This window comes from Pangasianodon hypophthalmus, chromosome 29, assembly GCF_027358585.1.
Source record: "Pangasianodon hypophthalmus isolate fPanHyp1 chromosome 29, fPanHyp1.pri, whole genome shotgun sequence".
NCBI classification, from domain to species: Eukaryota; Metazoa; Chordata; class Actinopteri; order Siluriformes; family Pangasiidae; genus Pangasianodon; species Pangasianodon hypophthalmus.
The window spans coordinates 5799512-5825467 of NC_069738.1; the positions used below are offsets into that span (position 1 = coordinate 5799512).

The window sequence follows — 25956 nt, forward strand, 5'->3', positions numbered from 1 at the left end:
GTGATTTGACAGCAGCTCAAACTACTGTCAGAGCTGCTCTTATAGAAAATTAATTAATATCTTCTGACCAATCAGATTTGAGAATTCAGCAGAGCTGTGGTGTAATTCAGGAGTGCAAATATGGCCATGCTTTCTCGATGGGAGCGACACTCTTTCCTCTGTCAATCCCACAGACACTAGCCAGTCATGGGCATCTGTGAGCTCATGTATGCGGAAGAGGGTAGATAGTGCTGCTATTAATGCCATTCTTCTTCTTTACAAATAAGAATAAAAACACATTTATTAAATTCTTTAAAATTAAAATGTAGTCCAGAAATAGTCTTATAGCTAACATTTTCTTTTGAACAGTTGTATTTTTTTATGTATTTTTTTGATTACTTAAAGTAATTTCCATGCTTAAATTCGGCTTGCTAATGTCACATGACCTGACAGGCAGCATAATGCTAACATGCTAGCTTGATGTAATTAGCTAGCTTTATTACTTAGCATGTTCTTTATTGCAAGAAATAACTATTGATTTTTTTAGCTAAGCCAGGAAACATGCAGGTAAACAACTGTTTTTTTTTTAGAAACAATAACATTATAATCATAAATCACAATAAAACATTAGGCAATTGTTGTGATGTATCAGCACGTCTAATAACACTGAAGAGAGCCTATAAAACCTTTTGGTGCACAACGATGTTTGTGTCAAGGGAAAGCCTTTAATGCCACTTTGACCTTTTGGCCTGAGGAGAATTGCTTCTGAAGGATGTTGGGACATTACAGGTTAGCATTTAGACCGTTGTTTTGGCAAATCTTTGAAGCAGAGCACTCGCTGGTGGAAAGCTGCTTGTTGTGAGGTTGGGACTAAATGTCAGCTGGCATTAGGGAAGCCTTCAGGGCAGCAGAGATTGAGTAATGGCTGATAGGCTGGGTGAAGAGGACAGTCATGCCGCTTGATTCTTTAATCAAGTAAAAGTGCAATTCCTCATTAAAATAGATTGTCTAATAAGAGCTGAAGTACAGCTTCAAATTCTTCACTCACATCAAAGTAGAAAAGTATAAACTCTTACATTTACTTAAAGTATTAAACTAAAACTACATGAAAAATTCACAGATGAAAGATATTTGCCTCAAATCACAAACTGACTTTAGTTACTGATTGTAAATTAGAGCCTCTTTCACCAAGGAACCAATTAGCTAAAATTAACTAAGAAAATCTTTATTGCTGATCTCTCGAACATTAGCTAGCATGATAATATCTCACACCATATAAACAATGAATGCAAAATGATGAGTATTAGATCTCATTATCGCTGTCACATCTCTTAATTGCTGTAAAGGAGGAATGTTAAGGATGCAGTGGATAGAAATTAGCTTAAAAAACTAGTGGAGTAATTCTTTCAGAGCATTTTGTGATTTACAACGATTTCCAAAACTCTGATAATCAGAATCAGAATCATCTTTACTGCCAAGTACCGTGGGTTTACATGTACAAGGAATTTGTCTTGGTGTATGGTACTTAGTAATAACAGTAAAATGCAAGAAATAAAAATAATATCAGTAAGGTAAACATTGTAAGATAAGATAAGAAAGTAAAAGAGAGAAGAGAAAGTTATGAAATGAGAAGCATAAATATAAAGAAACTATAAAGCTATGTACACTATGAGCATAAATATAAAAAAATTGGAAAATAAATTTAGGAAAATAAATAATAAAAACATAATAAAAACAATAACGAAAAAACATTTTGCTTTAAATTCCACATTCCGAGCGCGAGAGCTAAACCCTGTTACTTTATTGTGCTAGTTGGATAACAACCTAGTTAATTAGCATGCTGAGAAACCCATCTACTTAGCAGAAACAAGTGTAAGATAATTGTACAAAGAGCACAGAAAACTCAAGTAAACAGAAGCACAAAACGAAATGGTGTCTACAAGCACTTAGCCCATTCACACTTTCACAGCATTAGCATAAATCTGAGCAATGTGCTTAACTGACTAGCCTAGCCATGCTCATGAAACTCTTTATATACATTGTGAATCATTACACTAGATCAGTTATGAGTGCATGGTGATGAGGCTTAAATTAGACCTAGTAAAATAAGGATGAAATAATGAGGAGAAAGAAGAGGGTGGATGAAAGGAGACAGATTTGTTGGTGAAATGATATGTAGCCTTGTTTTGGCTTCTGTGTGTCTCTGCACCCCTCACATATGGCACCCTGTGGGAGCTTTAGTGCAGCTTGTGTTGGAGCGAAATTGAGTTAGTTTGTGTGTGTGTGTGTGTGTGTCAGATTACATCGCAATTCTGTGTACTTGTTTTTGCCAACATTGCCCTGATATATACACCACCTAAGAGCTTGTATCTGTGTCCGTGAGAGTGTGTATAAGCTGAAGGTAGGATAATCATTAAATGTGATAGCAGGTCTGCTATATAAAGAATGAAACATGGCTATGAATGGAAACTAAACTATAAAAGGATAATTATTTTATTAACAAATAAATGTAATCAGCAAATTGCTGTGGTATAAGAGGAATAAAACTCTTCACAACATGCTGTTATTGGAAAACAATCAACTTCAGGGTTGTAACAGTAACTCTGCTTCATGTTGGGCCACATCACACCACCCCATCCTCGATTATTTTCCTATAAGAGCATGGCAAAGAGTCCTTGTGTAAGCTCTTACCTAAACAATATTATATTAGAAAGAGTGGTTTAATATAAACCTGTGATTTGCCTTGTAGCTGGAACTACTACCAAAGATGCTGTTATAGAAACTTCTGACCTATAAGAATCACACATTCAACAAGAACCGTGGTATAAATTGATCTAAATAATGACATCAGAACCAAATTTCATCGTTATTTGTAAACAGGATGCTATGAAGATACCGTGATATGCTGAAAAAGTATGATATTGACTTCTGTATCATTCCAGCCCTAATCAAATCATCAAAAAAACGACACACTCCTCCAAAAGGCCTGAGCTTTTTGATTTATCAGCTCTACATGAAAGCTGCACGGAGACTCAGCTAATGCACAAACACAGCAGTAAGAGAAGCACTTCATGAGCACTCAGTACAGCTTAAATACACAAACTCAGTTGTGGGACACAATATCAGCAAAAACACTTTGTACATTGCGTTCATACATGACACTCTGTAGCATTAGCCACTACGCCAAAAATAACCCACTTTCAAAAAATATTCTGGCATTTTTCAACCTAATCACCACCACGTGATTGTGTGATTATCATGCACAACATTTTTTATAAATGTTGTCGACCCTGTCATGAGAAAAGAAGAAAAAGTCTATTTACTCCGAACTGAATTCTAGTAATGTTCAACATATGTAACTACATAAAACACATCGCGTTTATAATAAAAACCATGAATATTTTACCTTTGAAAAGGTATTCCCATCTCTAAAAGGCAAGATTATACAGATTCAAGGATTAAATTTTGTATTTCTACTGAAATACATGCTTATTAACCGAATTCAACAACTGCCCTTTGATTTCCATTATAATCAATTTTTGAGTAAACAGCTCTGTTCTTTTCTTGTTACAGTAAATCAAGTCAAACTTCTAGTCTAAGGTTATCACACAGACACTAGAAATGCACTGGATAAAGATTAGCTTAAACCTGCTGGCTTATTTCTTTAATCCTTTTTTAAAAGTCATTTTCAACATTCAACTTGCGAAATCTCATTTTTTAATATAATTTTTTAAATCACAGAGATCTTCAATTTGGTCTGAGAATAACAACAGTAACTCATCGTCTTTGTTTGACTGGAGATCATTTGATGCTTTCTTCAAAACATTTAAAGACAACGTGAAATGGATAGTCAGTGAACGGGCATATTTGGGTAGGAGGGACTTTGTTTCCATCCATCAGGATGTAACTGGCTTGTGAAAAGTGGCTGATCCAAAACAAACATGGAGACTCTAACCAGCAGTCGATGGAGGAGAACCACTCGCCTCCCACAACAGCACCAGCAGTTGAGGAGGTGGAAGCAGACAAAATCCTGCTAATGCAGGAGACAGATATGGAGGAAAAAGATGGAAATTTAGTTCCTTTTTTAGTCATATTTATGTGAGCCTGGTGGTGACTCAAATGCCAAGGCCAATGTTTGTGCTCGACCATATGAACATCTCAAGCAATTTAGGGAGGAGACAGAGATGAAACATCATAAAAGGATTGTTTTATTTGTCCCGCTCACAATTCACAATTCCACAAATTTGACATGAGCTAAAAAGGTAAATGGTCAGATTCTGGTTGTCTTTAACAATCAGAACTTTATAGAAGTGTGTAGTAAGTTATCTGACATGATGCTACTCTCAGAATCTTCTCAGAATCAAATGAACTCAGAGTTCAGTAGGCTCACAGCAGGTCTGCTTATATTTTATGCATAATTGGTTTGTGCTATTGAACGCATGGCTTTTAAAAGGTCTTCAAAAGTGTGTGATGAAATACCATGTCCATATACAGACTGGTGTGTGTGTAGGTACAGCACAGAGTGTACCATTATTTAAAGAATATCAAGTAGGGGTATTTGCATATAAGTGCTTCCTCCCAAGGCTCAGGAATGATTCATAGTGAGATAAATCAGGGCAGATATTGAGACCCTGTCATAACTTAATCATCGCACTCTCCAAGCAGCCGATACCACAATTCTCTCGAGTGTGACGCATCAGCTAACGCTTATCCAACATCATATTCGCCTGTACAAACCTTTCAGAGAATCGCTGAGGGACCAGCAAGCCTCATGTTCTGTATGCAAGTGGAAAATACACAAAGCACCATCTTTATATAAATATGACAGACAGGAAGAACTATTTTTTTTTTTCAACCATAAAAAAAATTCACAAATAAAGTGCTATGATTTCAACCAGCCAACAAGAAACAACAGAAGCCACAGAAGACATGCTCTCCTGGGTACTAGCATGACCTCTGACCCCCATTTCCAGTTCACATCTTTACAGTTTTCAGTAGTTACTGCGAAGTCTTGCCAATTCTCTAGTTGCACAAGTTCTTAGTTCTTGTTCATCCCTGTTAGCCTTGAATGTATTGAGACTGTTTGTCTGTTCATTTGACTCCTCTTTAGTTTATCCTGTGCTTTTCTGGTCATTTTCTTACCCTTACTTGCTCCACCATTTTGAATTTTGGATTATGTATTAGTATTGGATGGATGGATGCTAAACCATCTCCTCAGACTCATCATTATTTACAAGTTTTATGCTGTTTCATTATCCTAGCCCTTCACAATGCCTTTACAGTGGAAATTTGTATCACAATAACGATAAATGTATGATTCATTACAAAGGCCTACAACTGATCACATTTGATTAGGTCTAAAACTTTATAATATTTTCTACATGCAAAAGCACTTAGTGGCCCAGTTTAGAATATTTTAAAATGTATACTGCAAATCCTTGTGACAAGTTGCCATTTGGTGGTGTCCAGGTTCTTAATGCAGCCTAAATCTCTTCCTAATACTCACTGATATTACAGTACTGAATCATTTATCACCATCAAATGTCATGCACATACACATGCTGGTGCAATGCTGTGCTACAGATACACACACACTGTTGCTACTGAGTGTAAAGTCAGACCTAAGCATTTACTAAACATACAGGCTCAATTCTCCATTTTGAACCTGTTTAATGCCCCCAGGCCACCTTTGTATATATTTTATAGCATACAGTATATTATTTTTATTTCAATTAGTAGGAATAAAAATAAGACTGATGGAAATGAAGCCCCAAAAACCGTTCTCTTCCTGATGGCAGGTTTATGTACAGCTTGGATTGTAAATAAAACACAAAGAAATTGGACAGGCACTGATGTCAAAATTTTGTTTTCGATTTGCAAACGTGTCATGAGGGCATAAATTGAAAAGTCTCTCCTTGAAACATCTGCTGCAAGAACATCTCCATTTTGAATTTTTGACACATACATACATGAAAACACTGTCATTTTCCATCAGTTCATTTTTTTCCTTATGCATTAAATCCACAGACAGACCTAATGTAAAGAAAGTTCATTCTGTCAGCCGTGTGTGTGTGTGTGTGTGTATTTGTGTGTGTGTGTATATCAGCAGTCCATATAATAAAGACCAGCGGTACTTCAGTTAGAATGGCTGATTGAGATACACTCAGAAACACTCACCTGCCCTGTAATTTCCTCAATCACGGCCCCTAAGAGCTCTTCTCTCACACATATTAGTTAAAAGCTATACACCCAGGAGAGGTGGACAGTTATTCCAGCCAAATACACAGACACAGGCAGAGAGCAGAGCAAGAGCAGATATCTAGCAGACAGCATAAGAGGAATGATAATCTACCATATGTTAAGATTCACGGGTTTGAGTCGTTGCACTGGTTTCATTAGTCTCGCCCAGGCAAAAGTTGGGCGGAGACGGATGTTGGTGTGTTTGATCATTTCAGTTTTTGGCCAAAAGTGAGTTTTTCTGCCTATATCATATTTTGACACCTCAACTTTAAGAAGCCATAAATATATTTCACCAAAATGACATGGATAAGTTTAATTCACTTTTAATCTTGAACTAGCTATCTTCATGTAAAGATCATGTTGTATAAGGGGCCAGTTTAGCAAACCAGGTTACAGTCAGTTTGCCTAAAGATGTCTAATTCATTGCTAGCTAACTGTGATTACCCCAAACAGTGAATGTCATGCTTTGCTTTGATCAAGTTGTTGGAAAGCTACTTGTTGTACAAACATAAGCCAGTATTTAATCAGATACTGACTGTCGAAATGTCTGTGATGCTCCTGCGCCGCAGTCCGAATGAAATCCCCATGAAATGGCTTCTTAGCTGTGATATGGTTCCATATACTGAAGTACTTCCTTCTGAATCAGGAACTAAGAATGAGGTCATGTTGAAGTGCTTGACTGACGTACACAACAACCAATAGCATTCAAGATATGGAGATACTGATTACTGAATTAATCTAAATTGAAGAACTTAATCAAAACATGACATTCACTGTGTGAGGAAATCACACTTACTTACCTAGCTGCTTACACATTATTATTTTTAAAGGAAAATGAAAAGAACAGAAAAAAATAAACATCGTTTTGGTGAAACATATTTATGGTTTCTTGAAGTTGTGGTGTCAAAGTATGTTGGACAAAATCTGATTTTTCATCTTTTTTGGACAGCTAACATGTCATATATTGCTATTTGCACTTCTGGTTAAATGCTAAACTGCGTTTCGCTGGCTCTGTACTCGTACTCTGCACAATGACAATCAAGTTGAATCTAATCTAATCTAATCTAATGGCTTTTCCCAGACCGGCATATGCAAAGATATTATGTAAAGATGTACACTTTATTTACTATATTATAATTTATGTAATTAAAAATGTGCAAAAGTATAAAGTATACTATATTATGAATGAATGTACTTTTCCTAGTTGGAGGATCTGACTGTGTGTGTGTGTGTGTGTTCTTCCAATAATTGTCTCTTGCTTGGTGAAAACTTAATTTTGTTGTACGTGTAGCATCAGTCTGCTCCTTTACCAGCTCTGTGTTTGTATTCCTTGAATAATTCCTTGAATAAAAGCATCTACTAACTGAATAAATGTAAAAGTAAAGTAGTAAACAACTCAACAATCTTTCTGCCTAATGTGTTGTGCCTGCTCTAATGTGATCCCCGGCTCAGTGGCTGAACTTAGCACTGCTGGTTTGTGGTGATTCATTCCCTTTGGCCCTTTTTAATGCATGCGTCTTTCACTCCTTGTCACTTACTGGGCTATATTTAGCGCTCGCTGGCACTGGCGTGAGCCACTGTACCAGCGTTCCTAAGTGAATTCCCAGATCCGCTCAGTAGCATGTCAGAGCTAAAAGCTTATTGCAAAGCTAGATGCTAAGAAAGAACATTAGAGTGTCTGTATGTGTGTACATTCAGCAATATGGCTGTAGATTTAAAGCCTACAACAGAAAGGTATCATATTAAGGCCACGATTATGAGCTAATCAACTGCAATCATGGCTGTGTTTCAGTGCCGCACAAGACACTAGGCAGATTTCAGACTTGTAGAGCAACAGCTTTCAAAGTTATTTCTAAAAATATATCCAAATCCCTGAGCTGTGTGTTCGTGTGTGGTGGGTTGGTATTTTATAGATTGTACTCTTCTTCACCCTGCTATTTGTCTGTTTAGATATTGACTTATTCAAAGTGACGGGCTGATTGACAGACACTTCCCCAAGGCTCTGATACAGCAGCAGCAACAACTAGAGTTTGATAACTATGGCACACACCTACCCAAGAATAAAGCAAAGATAAAATGAGACAGAGCGAGCAAGAGAAGCTTGAGGAAAAGACTACTGAGAGCGCTAATAATTACATTAACTCTTCCTTCCTGTGCTGAGCTGTAAACTGACAAAAATGTAGCGTACAAAACTACAAAGATAACTCATGCTAACGATAACATAGCTAGCTAGCTAGCTAATATAGCTACAAGGCAGCATGACAGGGAGGATTGAAGACGTATTGTATGTAATCTTGTAAAAGGAATCTTCTTAAGAAAATACAGACACAATAAAATTGAAGGAGTTTTCAAAATGGCAGCGATCACACAAGGAGATTCATTTTCGATTCGTAAAGATTGCAAACAAACGTATCGCCTGCCACGCAAATCCTTCATGCTCAGAAAATTTAGAAATATGATCATGGGTGTCAGGTTTTCATCACTTGTAAAATCCTTCTTCTGTAGCTATATAACTGTAACGCAATCCTTTACATTGAAAAAAAATGGAATGTGGTCAGTCAGATTTAAGAGAACATATTACGTATAGTTTAGATAAAAATATTAAGTTTCTTATCAAAACATGATTTCAATGCGTATTCTAAAATTAATTTAAACAAGTTTCAAATTACCACATTGAATTATGTAGACTGAGACCGATCAATTCATGTAATATTAACGTAACCCAATTAAATTATGAAATCTGGCGAGGACTTTGGCACTGATGGGAAGTACAGATAGCATGGCATATATACCAAGATTGTCTAAAATTTAGAAAATAATGATTTTTAGGTAGTTGTTTAGGCATGTATGCATAAATTATAATACTTGTAGTCATATACATGTCAAATGATTTTATATAATAAATTAATATACTACTGCATGGTATAGGCTGAATAAAATGCTTTAGCAATACTGCAAGATCTTGCTAGTAATAATGTTAGTCTGAACTGGACTGCTGAAAACCAGATGCTAAAAGGAGAAAGAGAGAGAGAAAAGCAGAGATTAAGAATGGTGATGAATGGAACAACATGTGAGAGGTGATAAGAAAAGAAACAAGACCACACATCTGAAAGAAGATAAAAATCCAAAACACTCTGAGATCATATTTGGCAAGAGCACACAACTGAGGAAGAAAGGAGGAAGGTGATAAAAAAAATAGCTCACTATGTCATCCCAGAGATTTTACCGATTAGAAATGGATGCTTCTGACCGAGCAAATGGTCCTCATGACGTCTGAGAGCGTCAGCGCAGGCAGATCAATGACAGTCAGCGAGTTGAAGTGAAAAGCATAATTGGCCTGAATTTTGCCGCTTTGGAGGACTAACCGTGCTCACTACATTGACTTTAATGGCAGCTCAATAACGATGACACCAGCGTGACTCACTCCAGCAACAAATGATCACAAAGTGGCAGACACAAAGTACTTCATCTTTAGGCGCTTTAAAAATCGGCAGCTTGAAACCGAGCTTTGTTTAAAGAATTCGAAAGGAACTACAGTCCTGCACTTTTTCAGATTTCCTGATCAGTAGTGTATATTCTTACAGGTATTTTTCTATTGGAAGTTTTTCAAAAATTAATTTATGCAAATGAAGCTTTGTCTAATGTAATATACATTACATTTACGAATTTAACGTGACAAAGTACTTAACGTGAATTTATTCCTTAAGAATAAAATTCCATTCACTATTATAAAAAACATTTTTGGTAACACTTTCTATGAAGGTCATAGTTATAGTGAACTATGAACACATTCATATCATGTTATATTGCAGTCATAAGGAATTATCAACATCATTATAATTATTTATGAAAATGCATTACACTTTATAGCTATCTTCATTATGCATTAAGTAGTGCATATTATATTATATTATAAGTAGCGTTCATAACACATTATTACATCAGTAACAAAGAAACCAAGCGGCATTGTATAAAGGATCATAAGACTTGTTTAGATTTTTTTAAATAATAAATAATTAAATTAATAAATAATTATAATAAAGTATATTATCCCTAATGAATGCACTGTAACAGGATATGAATGTATTTATAGGTCATTATACATATAATAATCATAGAAAGTGATACCAAATTATTTTATGCCATTTTGTCCATGTAAAATATAACGTAAATCCAGCAATAATCGACATTTTGGGAAATTTCTCAGTAATATCTTTCTAAATAGGGATAGGAATGAAGATACAGTAAAAGTTCATGAATGCAGATCATCTAGAAACTGAGATCTTTGGTTCAGACTGTAGAAAAAAAAACCCTGAAACCCAGTTTTAAAAATTAAGGGTGTAATGATCCGTTGACTTGGAAAGACGCATCGATTTAAAAGGCAGTAATTTAAATGAATTGATGCAACAAAATAATTCATGGTTTTATACTGATGTGTAAATAATTTATTAGACTAGCATGCTGATGTGGCAGTAACACTGTGACATTTTTTGTAGTCCTTCTGTATGTCATCAGTTAACGATAGGTTAACAACCAGATTCTTACCAAAGTTGGTCACATATCGATCAGAGACAACTAAATCAAACCGAAATGTATTGTATCATAGCAGATTCAATGGTACCATCAAATATCAAATCGTTGTCTTATGAATTGAAATCGCATCGTATCGTGTGGAAGCATAAGCTTTAAACCCACTCTAGTTAGTGCCATTTATAAACTTTACAAAGGAAATTGAAATGTATAGCATAATGACACATAACTTGATATCCAGTACTGTGCAAAGGTCTTAGGCACCCTATTTTTTTAAGCACGAACTTTGTTATAGTTTTTTATTTTATGACTTCTACATTATCGAGTCAGTACAAAAACATTTTAGATTCCAAACATTAGTTTTCCAGCACAAAAGTAAATGTTACTGAAAAATGTTTGTATGTCAGTAAAGAAAGCAGCAGATTCCATAAGAGACACTTTTAAGACAAAAAAAAAAAAAAAATGAAGGCTGCTGGGTTTCGCTACAAAAATAAGAAGCAAATGTGACAGTAAAAGTCTCCAGAAGAACTGTGGCTGGTTCTGCACGATGCTCAGTAACACTTACAGCTCATTTCCTTATAAAACTGCACACATTGTACCTCAGACTACTATTTTTTTTTTTAAGTAAACAGTTGTCACATTGTGACTTAGAAATTAATTTCTTTAATTGAGACTTTGTCTCATTAATTACTATTTACTGCTCTTTACTGTATTTTTTTAATGTAGAAACATCAAATTGCATTTCTTTGCATGTGCCTAAGACTTTTGTACTGTATATATCAGAAAACAAGCGTATAAGGGATATATGACAGGAAGTGACTGTGAAACATATGACAGGAAGTGACTGACGGAGCTTAAAAAAGTTTCAGAGAGTGCAGAGGTCTTGAGAGGACAAAATCAGTGTTTCTCGGTTTAGTTTTGATCATTTTATTATCAAAGTTTAAGAAATGAGATGTTACAGATGCAATCCAAAAATGTGAAAAATTACTGACATGACCAAAATTGTTTTTTTTTTTTTTTTTTTACCTGTAGTGTCTTGCCATGAATAAAAATGTTATTTATTGTTGCAGAATGTCATTTTCAATTCAAGGTTAATTACATTTACACAGCATTACTCTTCTTAAAGGAAATTAGCATTAATTTAACCAGATGCAAAAGTGTGTGTGTGTGTGTGTGTGTATTAGCTGTTAATTCTCATAATAAAGCTCAGACTAATGCAGGAGAAGGTTGTTTGCTGATTAAGCAGTTAATAATACTGCTATTAACTTTGTCATGCAATGTTTCTTATACACAATGTTAACTAATGAGTGTTTGTGTGCTGTTGGTTCGAATCCTAGCTCCTAGCTCCACTCTTGTGAGTGTCTTAACTCTTCAGGGTGTTAACATTCTTCAAGGCCCTATGTGAGTGCCCATACGACTTGTTTTTAGGAGCTCAGGGCTCATCAGGAGATCAGGAATGGAACAGTGAGAGGATGAGTCACCGCTTTATCATTTTGTTCTGTACTCGCGTTTTCTTTTGCGTGCCCAGAATAAAGCTGAACAAAAAACGTCACGCTCCACCGTATCTCTGTACCTGTTACTCAACCACATATAGTGAGAAATTACGTCGCTCTTGACACAGCCTGTCCAATACAGACACACTCAGCAGTTATTTAGGGTGGTACAGTGGATTAAACTCTCTCTCGAAAAGAGCAACAAGAGGCGAAATGTTGGAGAATCATATAGAACCCATTAAAGCAATGATGTATCATATTTCTTTTCTTCCCCTCATACAAGACTCAACACAAGATGATTATCGCAATTAACACTGCAGCAGTGATTAATCAAACCAAAGCTTGTAAAGTGAATTAAAAGGTTTGAAGGTCCGATACAAAGGGTAACATCACTAACGTCTGCCATCATATCCTACAAGTAGATTTAAAAAAAAAAAATTCAGCTATGGTTTTTTATTTTTTATTCTAGAAGTATATTTATTTGTATTCTACAAGTATATTTTTTATATTACACAAGTACAAATCATTTCTGTGAATTCACAGATGACTGGCATTAAAATGGCCTCATGTGAATGTAAGGCTTAAAAAAATTACAGGGGAAAAACAAAGGCACATAAAATTCATTTTAGGAAACAAAACAATGCTTAAATACAGCTACACTAACAACACAAAACTAAAATAGATTAAAATATCAGAAATATTACTACAGGAAAATTCTGGGTTTTTTTTCCAATTGTATGTTAATAGTACATTAATGTTTCCAAGCATTAATGACATTAATGATCTCATCATGCTTGAAAGTAGTAAAATAATGCAATTGGCAGTACACTGATACGTTGAAAACCAGGTGTTAGTTTGTTACAAGACGTGTAAATCTATAAAAGAAATATATGAGTTCATGACAATTAAAAACAAACAGGATATTCAGATACGCTCTTTGAAAAAAAAATCTCTCAGTGTCTCAGTGTCTTTGGATGGTTAATGGTGCTACCTTTCTAAAGAAACCTTTTCTGAAAGGTTGTAAGGTTCTACTTCTAACCTTTAATGGATCTCTTGAGGGGCAGATGATAGCATCTAGATTAAAAGTTGTTGTTTTTTTCCTCATGAGAGTACATTTCCTTTTTTATGAGGATTCTTCTCACGCAGCAATCTATTTTTGTCTCTGTAAAGTAAAATTTTGCGTTAGTTTAGCATGAATTGGCAGTGGACGGAGATGTTTGGACTGTAAAGTAACAGCTGCCTGCAGTGTGATGTGGAATGCTTGTCGACACCTGCTTTGACCTTTGGATCGATAAATCGATCGGTGTGTCGTCTGTCCGTGTAATTTTACACCTTGACTGCCACAAGTGAATTGAGGCAGGAGGCTGTGGTTAAAAACAGGGAATAGAGGGACTTTTTAAAAGGTTTTACAATAGTTATGGTGAATAAGTAACCAATAAAATGCTGCTACGGGAAAATAATCAATGACGGGGCGGTGTGATGTGGCCCAATGCAAAGTCGGGTTACTGCTAGCACCTTGAAGTTGTGTATTTTCCAACAACAAAATGTCTCAAAGTGTTTTATTCCTCTTATACTATTGTAAATTACCAGTGATTACATTTTTTTATTCATTAATTAATTACAGCTGGAATTACTGTCAGAGCTACTGTTATAGAAAATCAATCAACACTTCTGACCAATCAGATTTGAGAATTCAACAGCACCATGGTGTACTTGTATATATTATATATATATATGATCAGTTTTCATCCACCTTTTTCCTTGTTATAGTGACATATAGACATGTTAAAACACCTTTTTAGTATTATTTTAATCATTTTAAGTCATAACCAAAGTTAGAAAAACATATAGGTATTATACTGACTCTCATTAGGACACAGTATATCCACTTGATAGAAAAAAACTGATTCAGTGTTGTTGGTTTTTTTTCTATTTGCACTTATGGTTGGTGTGAAACAGCTGAAGGTGTGGGACTAGTGGAGAGGACACTATAAAAACAGATAGACCATTAAATTACTGTGCAAATATTCTACTTAAAATATGAGCACACGTTTAATAAACCCACTGAGGTCTCATTTACAGCAAGGCCATATATAAAAAAAAGGCACACAGCAAATTTCTGAGAGAATTTTTAGGTCATATTTATAAATGTTGATGATGCTAAGGCTAACACTAGCCAGATAATGAACAGTCTCTAACCGAACATGATTTCTAAGAGGATTTTTATCCTCTTTTAAAGATTTTCTCCATGCTAATGTGCGCTAACCTGACAGGATTTCTGAGAGTATTTTCAGGTCATATACATAAAAGTTAACAATCACAATGCTAATATTAACATGTGCCAACCATGACAGGATTTCTGAGAGGAGTTCAGATTAAGCATATTCATACAGTTAATAATCTCAAAACAAATACTAACATGTGCTAATCTGACAAGATTTCTGAGAGGATTTTAGGTCATATTCATAGGATTTCTGAGAAGACTTTGAAGTCATGCTCACAAAAGTTAAAAAATCTCAATGCTAACACTAACATGTGCTAGACTGACAGGAGTTCTGAGAGGCATTTAAAGCATTCATAATGTTGACTGCTACCTAGCTAACAAAAGCTAACTTGACACATTTTCTGAAGAAACCATTTTGAGCTATGATTTTAATTTTATGATTTAGCTTAGTTTTATTTCTCTTCAGAAATTTCTGAAGAACATGAAGCAATCCTGCTTAAAATGTGACTCAAACGGCATAGCATAAATGCTTCACATTTTCATTATTGTTTTGTTTACCATTATATTTGCTCGCTTGGTCAAATTCAGATACTTCAGATTACTTCAATCTAACAATCTGCTAGCTAGTGATAATTCGCTAGCTAATGTTAGTCGGTTTGCTCTTTGGAGCTCTTTAAAGGCTTTCTCATGGTTTAATCTAACAAGTGATTGTGACATTTTATAAATCTGAAAGGAGTGTAACAACTGCTGAGATTATTATGATAACATCAGGAGCTGGGATGAAAGGTTAGACATTGTTTATCACTGTGATAAAAGAAATTTATCAGCACATAACTGCACGCGCACTGAGCCTGCAGAATATCACTGTGTGTGTGTGTGTGTGTGTGTGTGTGTGTGTGTGTGTGTGTGTGTGTGTGTGTGTGTTACATTTTGGAGCAGCCTGGTCTCATCTTCATCGCCTCTTTCTCAGAGCATCTAAATTTAGCACGCACCCTTCGTTAGCGGGATGAGAATATTGACAGATCTTTTTGACAGGCGTGTTCGTCGGGACAGGTCTTGCCGTCGCCATGGAGACAGAGGCGGGTGGCATGCAGATGTAGCGTGCTTCCTTATATACCACTAAACATTAATGTCTGCTTGCCTCTTAAGGCACTCATTATAGAAGCCTGGCTTAAAAAAATCCATGTGCTACAGTGTGTTAGTTTGTGAATACCCAATCCAGCTCATTCATTCCTGATATAATGCACATATTAAAGGAATACACCAGCATTTTCAACCTAATCTCCTCTCTCCACTGCATCTGTAGTGTATGTGCGATTCCCACAAACAGTAATTCTGTCTGTACTGAGAAAAGAAGACATACCACAAAACCCTCAGGAATGTGTAAGCAGATTTTGTTTTTTTTTACTTTATTTTACTGTATTGCTCCAGGGCTGGAAAGTAAACTTCATAAGAACAGCTTTTTTGCTAAGACTTTCTCTCAGATTTGTGATTAGACCAAGTACCCCTCGCAAAACAAAAAGGCCATAGGGTGGAGTCGGACCTGATCCAACTCCTCCTACCTGGGCGGAGTCTAACCAAAAGTCCAGGGGGTGGAGACAACTCCGTGTTTCAGGTTGGATAAGTGTGTTTAATGTATGCTTTTGTGTTGTACAGCATCGTGTGGGTTAGAGTTAGGCTTACAGGGGAGTTGGATCAGATCCGGCCCCACCCCTTGGACTTTTTCTCTGCAGCAGGGATATCTCGATTAGACAGCTGTAGCTGGAACATTGAATGCTGTATGAAGAAGTCGGACTAGTCCATGACATTACATACTAATGTATGTCCCAAAATGAACAAAATTGTTATCTCAGTGTTAAAACATTAACATTTAAATACCCCTGGCTGAAGCTGTTTTTTTTCCCTACTGACATGCTGTCCTCCTCCATGGTGTGATTGTTCAGGAGACCAAACATGCTTGATGTCACTCTGCAATTTTATGAAAAGTGTCACTATTTTTCATAAGCAGTCTTATATGAAAAAGGGTGCAGTTTCATAAATTCCAGTTTTACACAAAGCCCAAATGGATACATGACAAAGTGAAATGTAGAGCATCATAAGGGCAGACAGAAACCAGGCCAAGGCTCCAATGCCCCAGACAGGTTAATCACACATAGGCCAGATATCCCTCGGGCTCCTGTAACCTTCGGGCAGTGCTCGAGAGACTGAAAAGGTCAACCAGCCTTGAGCAGACACAGAGCGAAAGCACAGGTCACTGAGACCAACCAATTTAGACCCCAGAAAAAGTGATACCAAGAGAGAGACTGAAAGAGCCTAGACAAGTGAAACTGCTGCATTTTTCTACTGACATGCCAAAATATTAACCCAGCAATAAAAAAATGTCAGAAAATGAAGCTAAATTATTCCACATTCTCAATAATAAAGTGCAGAAAGTCTCAGATATATGTTTATTAAGTCGTAACTCATTGGAAGTTTATGAGTTCAAAGCCCAGGAAAGTCACTGTCAGACTGTTGAGCAAGATTGTGCCTTACTTGTAAATGTGAATAGATAGATAGATAGACGTCAAGGCAAAGCTCTAAAAATATTACTCCATGCCTAAAGAAGCAAACAAACAAACAAACAAATGTCAAGGCTAATCTCCAAACAAATGACCCCATGTCTAAACAATAAATAAATAAATAAATAAATAAGCAATACAAATACAATACATGCATACATGCATACCTACATATCTTCATGCCTACCTACACATATACATACAGAGATGTCAAGGCAGAGCTCTAAAAAATGACTCCATACTCAACTCAATGTTCCTCACGGACCCTTTTCTTCATTCATTAAATGAAGAAATATTTAATATCTTTAATAATGGTTTCTTCTATATTAAAAGGATGTAGGAGTACAAAATTGAACATTACTCCATGTGTTAATACAGTGTCTTCCATGGTCCCTTTGATTCATCCATTAAATTAAGAAATATTTAATATCTTTCCTAATGGTTTCTGTTATATTAAAAGGACGCAGGAGTGCTCTACATGTATCCGTATCCCATTGCTAGGTAGCTCACTAGGAATACCTCAGTTATTAGTCATTTGTTTTGAATTATGATATACCAGGTACAGACACATGCTACACTTTCTTATCGAAGAAGACTGCTTACAATTCACTATACAAAAACATCTCTGTGTTCATTTCACCCTCTCCCATGAGGCCATGCCCTGCTGTGTGCTGCAGAGCCACATATTTACTGGTTTGCATTCGTTCCTTTGGGGAATGTGAGAATCCAATCCAAGCACAGAGAGTTAAGAGCTTTGCACATGGGCTCAGTGTAAAAACAAGGCCCATTACCTCGCATTTAGGTTGTTTAAGGGTTTGAACTCATGGCCTTTCGCTTACTACCTGCTTCACTGCTAATAATTTTAACATACTGTGCAGTGACCTTTACTGTATATAGAAACACACTCTTTTGTTATAATACATGTAGAAAACTGGGATTTGGTTCCATTGAAAGTTTAAAATGGTGGCTGTTGAGGAGCAAAAGTGATGTTTGCTCACTAATGCTAGAAATACTTTATTTATTTAATGCTAGAAATACTTTATTTATTTATTTATTTAAAATTGTCAGGTAACACTTTTTTTTTCTAATCACCTCCCAATCTAAAATGTTTGTAGTGCAATAAGTATTATTTTTATGTTGCCTTTCACATATTTACAGATTTATTGTTAAAATGGAAAACAAACTGTCATATTTTTTGCTATCTATTGTTATCTATTGTAATATCACCTCAAAAAATTACAAAAATGTTCATTTTCAAGTTCTATATTTTGCTGCATATCCGGTCAGAGACACTTTTTCAGTATTTTTAGTTCCATAAAAGTTCCATTAATAATGAAGTGTGGGTTTTTAAGTTACTTTAAAACTAATCATGTCTAATAATTTACCAACCCCAAAAAAGTTTAAATACTATGGTAACAGATACATAAATGATAATACAATAATATAATAGGAAAGAAAATGTGTTGTTTTTCATATTATAAATGGCAAAATTGAGCAGCTAGACGTGCACTCCATTAACATTATTCCAATAGACAACTAAACGTTTATTAATGGAGTAATTTTTAAAAATTTGCATGGTTTTTTTTGTATTATATATTGGGAAATGTAGCTCAATTTCACTTTCTTGCAAGTCACACTGGTAATCAAGTCTCTCTCAGATCTCTCTCTCTCATTCTCGTCCCCTGCTGGGTCACGGTTGACACTGTTGGCTCGGAGCGTGTCACTGTTGGCCCTGTGACAGTTATACCGTGTGTGGTTTATCCACTCTGTAAAATTAACCCTCACATAACAAACATATAACAGAGCACTGAAATTGCCATCACGGAGCATAAAAAACTAGAAAGAGCACAGATCAGACCGACAACTTCCTCCAGACAAGATGTTCACAGCACAGGTTCCTGCGTGTAAGATTAAACCAAGGAGAAGCCAAGGTTAGCACTGATTCACTGCCAAGCTGGACAACACACACTCTCAGCGTGACTCACTCGGGTTGGGCAGAAGGTTGGCCTGTCCCAGAACCTGACTCATGAGCCGTACACAGTATACACACTCGAAAAGACAGAGCTAATTTCACTCTTCAAACGGTAATCAAATGTTGATAATATTTCATAGCAGAAAAATGTGCACTTTTTATGGCATGTTTTCATATTCATGTATTTTTAATTATGTAGCAGTTTTCTAAATATATAAAAGATATTAAAAAAATTGTGATTCTTAAATTGGATATGGTCGAAGTGTGAATGCCATACTGTATATGCCAACATTACATGAATTACAATAAAGTTACACTCTTCCATCATATCCCAAAATAAGCACCGATTGAATCCTCTGAAAACTACCTCTGGAAATAAGCTCAACTGAGAGCGACTATTGAAGAGGGCCAAGGATAGAAGGAGAAGAAATGGAAGGTGTTTTATGAGAGATAGAAGAGGCTGTGACAAGAAGACGAAGAGGATGAAAGGAGAAGATAATGAGACAGAGGAAGATGAAGAGTGTTTTGTCACACTGACCTGTAAATCTGTGAGAGGACAGGTGCAGATGGGTGCTAACAAAGCAAGGACATAATAAAAAACAAAAAAAAAAAGCATGGAGTTCAGGAGCAAAAGAAAGATGAAGATGATGATGGGTATCAATGTGGGTGAGAAATCTACACACAAACCCAGATGTGAGCTATAATCATTTCTATTCACAATTAAACATGCTATTAAGTCGCAATAATTGCCTAATCATAATCATATATTTTACAATATCATAAATTTGTGTAAAAAACATAAATAAATGGAGAATTTAACCAAAAAAAGGACCCAGACTGAGTTTATTAGTAAACACAGCTACTTGCAATTGCTAGTTATGCTAGCTAAACCCCATAGATAATAAAATTTAGAGACAAAACAGATTCAATCATGGACAAATCTGAACTGTTACAATGACTGATTAACACGATTTTCCTCAGTCCATAGAACTCAAAAACTGAAAAGGCCGGACAAGTTGGAGTGCGCAATCTTACCTTGTTGGTTGAGTTGCTGCGTGCTCTTGCTCCACTGTGAAAGCCCCACAATGGCCACCATCTTGGCCCCGAGGCTGGAGCGGCGTTTTTTAATCCCCCCAGTGTCAGGCCCGGTGCTGCTCGGGCTCTTCTCCAGGCTGTACATGGTGCCACTGATGCTTGAGCTGCGTATCACGTTGCGGCCCGATGCCACACTCATCCCCCCAGGGCTGGGCACGTCCACTGAACCGCTGAGCATCATGGGCCGGCACGTGGCCTGTAGACAGGGGGATTTGGGCTGCTGAGAGAGGACAGAGTGAAAAGAGAGTAGGTTAGACAGTGCCCCAATAATCACACTCCAAATATGAATAAAACTGCTGAATTCAATGTATTAAGTACCTCCATCTCAAGGAGTTACTTATCAGAAGGTTGTGAGTTTAAATCCCAGCACTGTCCTGCTGTTACCCTGCGTTCACACTAGCAAGTGACAAAGTGACTGGGACCATTCATTTGCTCATGATTGCAGTGATAGCAACAAAAGACAAAGCGACTTCGCAACATTTGAATTGAGCTTTTCTCAATTCTATACAAACTAGCTATAATGCAGTAAAGCAACAAATCAAAACAAATGACTCGAATGATTCCTCAGACCAGTCCTTTAATAGTTCCCATTTTCTAAATAGAAAAAGTTATAATCAACGTTTCATCTTGTCCTATAATATATGACCTGTCATTAAATGTGTATAGACACAATACAAATAAAAAGAAAGCTTGGAATGATGTAGCAGAGACCATTGGTGCCTCTGGTGAATGTATATAGCTAGTATGGTTTGCTTTGCTATATATATATATATATATATATATATATATATATATATATATATATATATATATAGCTACTACTGAGACAAACTATAAGCTATAATAGTGTGTAGCCAATGTGACTGTCACAAGGCATTCACGCTCAACTGGCCCAGGGGCGCTGTATCATGGCTGACCCTGTGCTCTACACCCAGCTTCTTCTCAAGCTGGCATATCAGAATGCCATTTACATGGCACTAAATATATGTATATGAGACATGTTATACCAAATTATACTCAAAAGTATAAAACATAAAAAAAGGCAAAGTCAATATCTTAAAATCACAGAACACCAGATAAATCATTACAATTCACGATCTCACGCGTATATGTATAATCACTTCAAAAGGCCGTCTTCTATAGTCTGTCCTACAAGCCCTTTTTAATGTAATACAAATGGTGACTTCAGTGCAAATTAATGAACTACTGAACAACCTTTCACTAGAATATAATGTGTGGTGGATGGAGACTTCTCGGTAAGAGAATGAGATAATATGATGTGCTATGGAAGACTTCCCTGCAACTTACTTTGATTTATAAGAAGACTTTACTGGATAGATGATTTTACATGAAGCTGACATGCTTTAGAAAGTGAGATTTCAGTGAAAGTTAATGGACTGTAGAAGTAGATTTCCACATGATTTCACCAGAAGTTAATTTAATCTAGAGGGAGGTTTTACTGAAAGATAAGTGAATGTACAAGATTTGAGTGGATGTTAATATATGGTGATATGGAAGAAGAAGAAGGCAAAGTTCCAAGCTTGTATGCACTGTCAGTGTATGATTACTAAAGTTTGCAATTATCACCCTGTCCCTCTTGGTGTGTTTTCCTTTCTTTCTTTTAAAGGTTTCTTTTAAAGGTTCAGGCTTGTAATAATCATATAATTATTAAGATGATTCATACAAACTGTGTTTTTTCAATATTGCTAGACAGTGAATATGGCCTAGCCGTGAATTTCCAGCTTCTATTTACATTTTTTCTGACCCTGAAATTAGCTCCACCCACAGCCCACAACAGCTCCACCCACAGCCCACAACGCAGCTGCTCAGCTCTGCCCCTTTTCCTTTAAAGGGAATGTTTGATTCACCTCACAGACAGGGGAGGACTAAAAAAAAATTACAAACTGCTCCTTTAAACTGTTAAGATACACCTGATTGTTGGAGAGAGTTCTCCAAAAGTTTCTGAGAAAGACTTTAAATGTGTGTGAAAGCTAAATGTGCTCCTTTTCTGCTTTTCTAGTTACAGAATCCCAGTGCCTAGATTAAACCCACAACCCAAGGGAGCATTAACTATGCAAGACGCTCTGCGCTCGACTGTCATGCATACATGCACAGTACTGATGCTCATTTTTAAGCTCTGTCTGCTTTTTCTAGTCACTCACTTTCTCTCTCTTTAATGCATTTGTTTTGTTTTGAGTTTTTTCGCACCATGTGCTTGTGGTTGTCACGTTTCCAGAGACAAACCAGGACTCACGCACTGAGGCACACTCAAACTGAACGAAGAGGAGACGCAGCTGGGGAAACTACTTACAGGTATTAGCGCTTTCCTAATTTCCTAAGAAAAATGACTAAAAAGCTAAATGTAAAATTAAAATTATGCACATTCCCCAGAGTTCCTTAAAAAATATTGACTACTAGGCACAATATCATCATTATAGTGTCTTTAAGAAAGGCTAGTTTTGCTGGTTCGCCATCAACTACACATTTAGTCTAACACCGGATCTGAGACGCTTCTCCTGACACAATGGTAGAATCTGATTGGTCTTCTACATCTTACTGCAGAGAACAATCTCCATGTCCCGGCATGCTTCAACAACAGCTCCACCCTCGGCAGTGTGCGCTCAGTCTCACCTGAGTACCAACACCTGAAGCTTGTATCCTGCTCTGGATGACTCTTTAAAAAGCGCGTACTAATTATATGGATATTTATTGTAATTTTTCTCTGCATTTTGGCCCTCCCATCCACACAAGATTTTAATGATGTTTCATATGGGTGATTTTTTTAATCAAAAAAAAAAAAAAACGTTGACGTCACAGCATCAATCTGCGCATACCTATTGTGATTTTGCGTGTGTTATGAATGCGTGTGTTATGAAAGGACTCAACCATGGATGCTGACCAGAGGTGGAGAGCTGTAGTTCCAACCACACAAGTTTGCAATGCATTTTACGAATGTTCCTTGGAACTATGGTATTGTGAAACACACCAAATCATTGAACTATGTTGATTATGACAGAACTTGCGACCACAGTTGTCTAACGATGCTTTTGGAAAATGCACCCCAGGTTGTTACTTTGTGGTCTGTAATTTTTTTTATTTCAAAAGGAACATAAAAAATGTGCATTTAATTTCACCTTGTTTTATTATTATACATTTGTGCGGCGATGCCAGAGTGTGATACGTGCAACGGCTCCTGACGCCACCGCTTCGGTGGTACAACCCACATTGTGAACAAAGTCTTGTTGAGTGTGTATTCAGGGGTAACCTTAAGCAAGTCACTAGGTAGCATGGTACGCTAATGCAATTTAGGTACTTTTCAAAATGCTAAAAGCCTCCTTCTCTTTATCTCCAACATTATATATCTCTTTATTTTTCTCCACATCTCTCACATACTTGGTCGCTTGGTCCATCTCTCTTTCTCTCTCTAGCGTACATGGTGTTACAGCTGGGAAGAACTTGTAGCTCCATCCATCTTCATTGGTCTCTCTCTCTCTCCCTCTCTCTCTATCCATACTGTGTGTGTTCATCATGCTGCCAGCTCACTTGGGTTCTTCACTGTCACAGCACTATTAACACACAGGAACATGTACAAGCTCCACTGTCAACACTCATACGGGCTGATAGCACAGAGATGCCTCCAACACAACAGGGTGTGTGTGTGTGTGTGTGTGTGTGTGTGTGTGTATGATAAACCGAGTGTGCGCTGGGTTTCTATAGGCATCCAGGGTGCAATTCATCATGGTCATTACAGCTGAAAACACACACACTTCCTCATGCTTAACCAGTGCAACATGCTGTAACTAAATTACATTCTCCAGTAACACCTATACAAAAAAACGCTAATATGCTGAGCGTGTGGTCAGATAAGTGTGCGTGTGTGTGTGTGTGTGTGTATGTGTGTGTGTGTATACCAACACTGCATTATTCTTGCCATTTGCCATGACTCAGCCCAGCTGAGAGACGACCAAAACACACCTGCTGTGAGCTGAGTGCTCATGCCTGATATTCTCCATCACTCGCCTCTCACTCTCACTGTGTGTGTGTGTGTGTGTGTGTGTGTGTGGATGTGTGTGTCAGTGATCACAGGCAATGTTTGTGTAGAAAATGAATTAGTAGTTCATACCCTCAAGCACTGGTAAAGAACTGGTTCATGTGCTAGAAAGTGTGTGTATGTGTGTGTGTGTGTGTGTGTGTGTGTGTGTGTGTAGAGAGAATTGTTCACAGGAAGCAAAACTCACACTCTGACAGGCACACAGAACCGAAACACAGCCTGCTGGTGCCATCCTTCTGTTCCGAAGTTAGCCGAGCCTCATTAGCTAGAATTCCATCCTTCTTAGCAAAAGAAAGTTAGCAAAAGAAACTGTTTTAATCAACTACTCCGTGAAGTCATCAAAAGCATAACAGCCAACCCACCGCACCAAAACACACACACACACACACACACACACAGTCAAATCCGCTGTACTACCGTACTGTAGTATTACGCTTGCTAACATTAAGGCTAACACTAAAGAATTAATCATTTATCAATCATTGATAAAGAATCATCATTTATACGCTCTCTTTATTCTTTTAAGTACTACTTTACCAGGAATGTTAACCCACTGATATTTTTTCTCATGTTTGTCTCCCAGTGGCAGCTTTACATATGTAACTACAAAAAAAAACAGCTCTGCATGCTAGCTAGCTAGCTAAAAGTAGGATGAATATCATTAGCAACCACAAAAGCATTACTATGCACATTACATCATATTTTGTATATAAATGTATGAGTAATACTGCTCCTCTCTCTCTCATCTTCTTTTTTGGATGGAACCAAGCAGTCACAGAGGAACTGGACCACACTGATCATTTGCTGCAAAAACCTGTTTCCAATAACCTTTAAATACGCTATACGCCATATTCCATCTTAAAAAATTCTCCTATTTCCATCTGGGTTTTCATATGCACAAGTCCAAATTCACATAAAAAACAGTTGGACAACACACAGTAGTAATGAAACAGGCTATTATTTTTTAACCGTATCTAGTTTTAATCTAGTTTACAATCAATCCCACCTCACGCCCAGTTCCCCGGGAATAGGCTCTGGATCTACATGACCCTGACCAGAATAAAGCGCTTACTGAAAGTGAGAAGAATACAGGCACAGTAGCTGAGCGTCAAGGGTTTTGGTCAAGTGTCCAATAGCAGCAGTCGAGGGATTTGAACTAACCTTCTGAGCTTTAACCACCGAGCTTTAGGATTGATTTTAGGATTGACAGGCACAGAGACCTCACCTCCTTCATTATGATTGATGGGCCCAGAGGCCACACCTTCTTTATTATGACTAATGGGCACAGAGGCCACACCTCTTTCATTATGACTGATGGGCACAGAGGCCATGGCTCCTTCATTAAAATTAACTGGCACAGAGGCCATGCCCTCTTCATTAGGATTGCTGGGCAGAGAGGCCACACCTCCTTCATTAGAACTGATAGGCACAGAGGCCACACCTCCTTCATTAGGACTGACAGGCAGAAAGGGCCTCTCTCATTCATTGGCATTAACAGATACAGAGGTTACACATCCTTCATTAGGATTGGCAGGCATAGAGGCCACGCCTCATTAATTGGGATTAATAGATACAGAGGTCAAACTTCCTTCATTATGATTAACAAAGACAGAGGCCACACCTCCTTCACTGAGAATGACAGGTACAGCGTCCCCGCCTCCTTCGTTGGGACTGATGAGTAGAGAGGCCAATGAGATACCACTATCCTGCAAATAGTTTTAGGTAAATAATATAAATAATTATCAATACTTCATGTAAACTTTATTTTACTACGGTTATTTCATTTTACTGTAAAGTGTTAATCCACAGGCTAA

General features: G+C 37.0%; 1 protein-coding gene across 3 annotated transcripts in view; it reads right to left on the reverse strand.

The window, feature by feature from the left end:
- rims3 (regulating synaptic membrane exocytosis 3) overlaps window positions 1-25956 on the reverse strand; it is a 61773-nt gene that overhangs the window by 27976 nt on the left and 7841 nt on the right. Inside the window, exons 1-2 of one of the 3 annotated variants that reach the window (XM_053231442.1) lie at window positions 23485-23752; window positions 20032-20311 (exon numbers count right to left, since the gene is read on the reverse strand). In XM_053231442.1, coding sequence (XP_053087417.1) covers window positions 20032-20311; window positions 23485-23559 — 355 coding nt within the window. In that variant the 5' untranslated portion in view covers window positions 23560-23752. Of the gene's footprint in view, window positions 1-20031; window positions 20312-23484; window positions 23753-25956 lie in introns of those variants that run through there. The other 2 variants (XM_026942261.3, XM_026942259.3) reach the window with 2 other exon arrangements.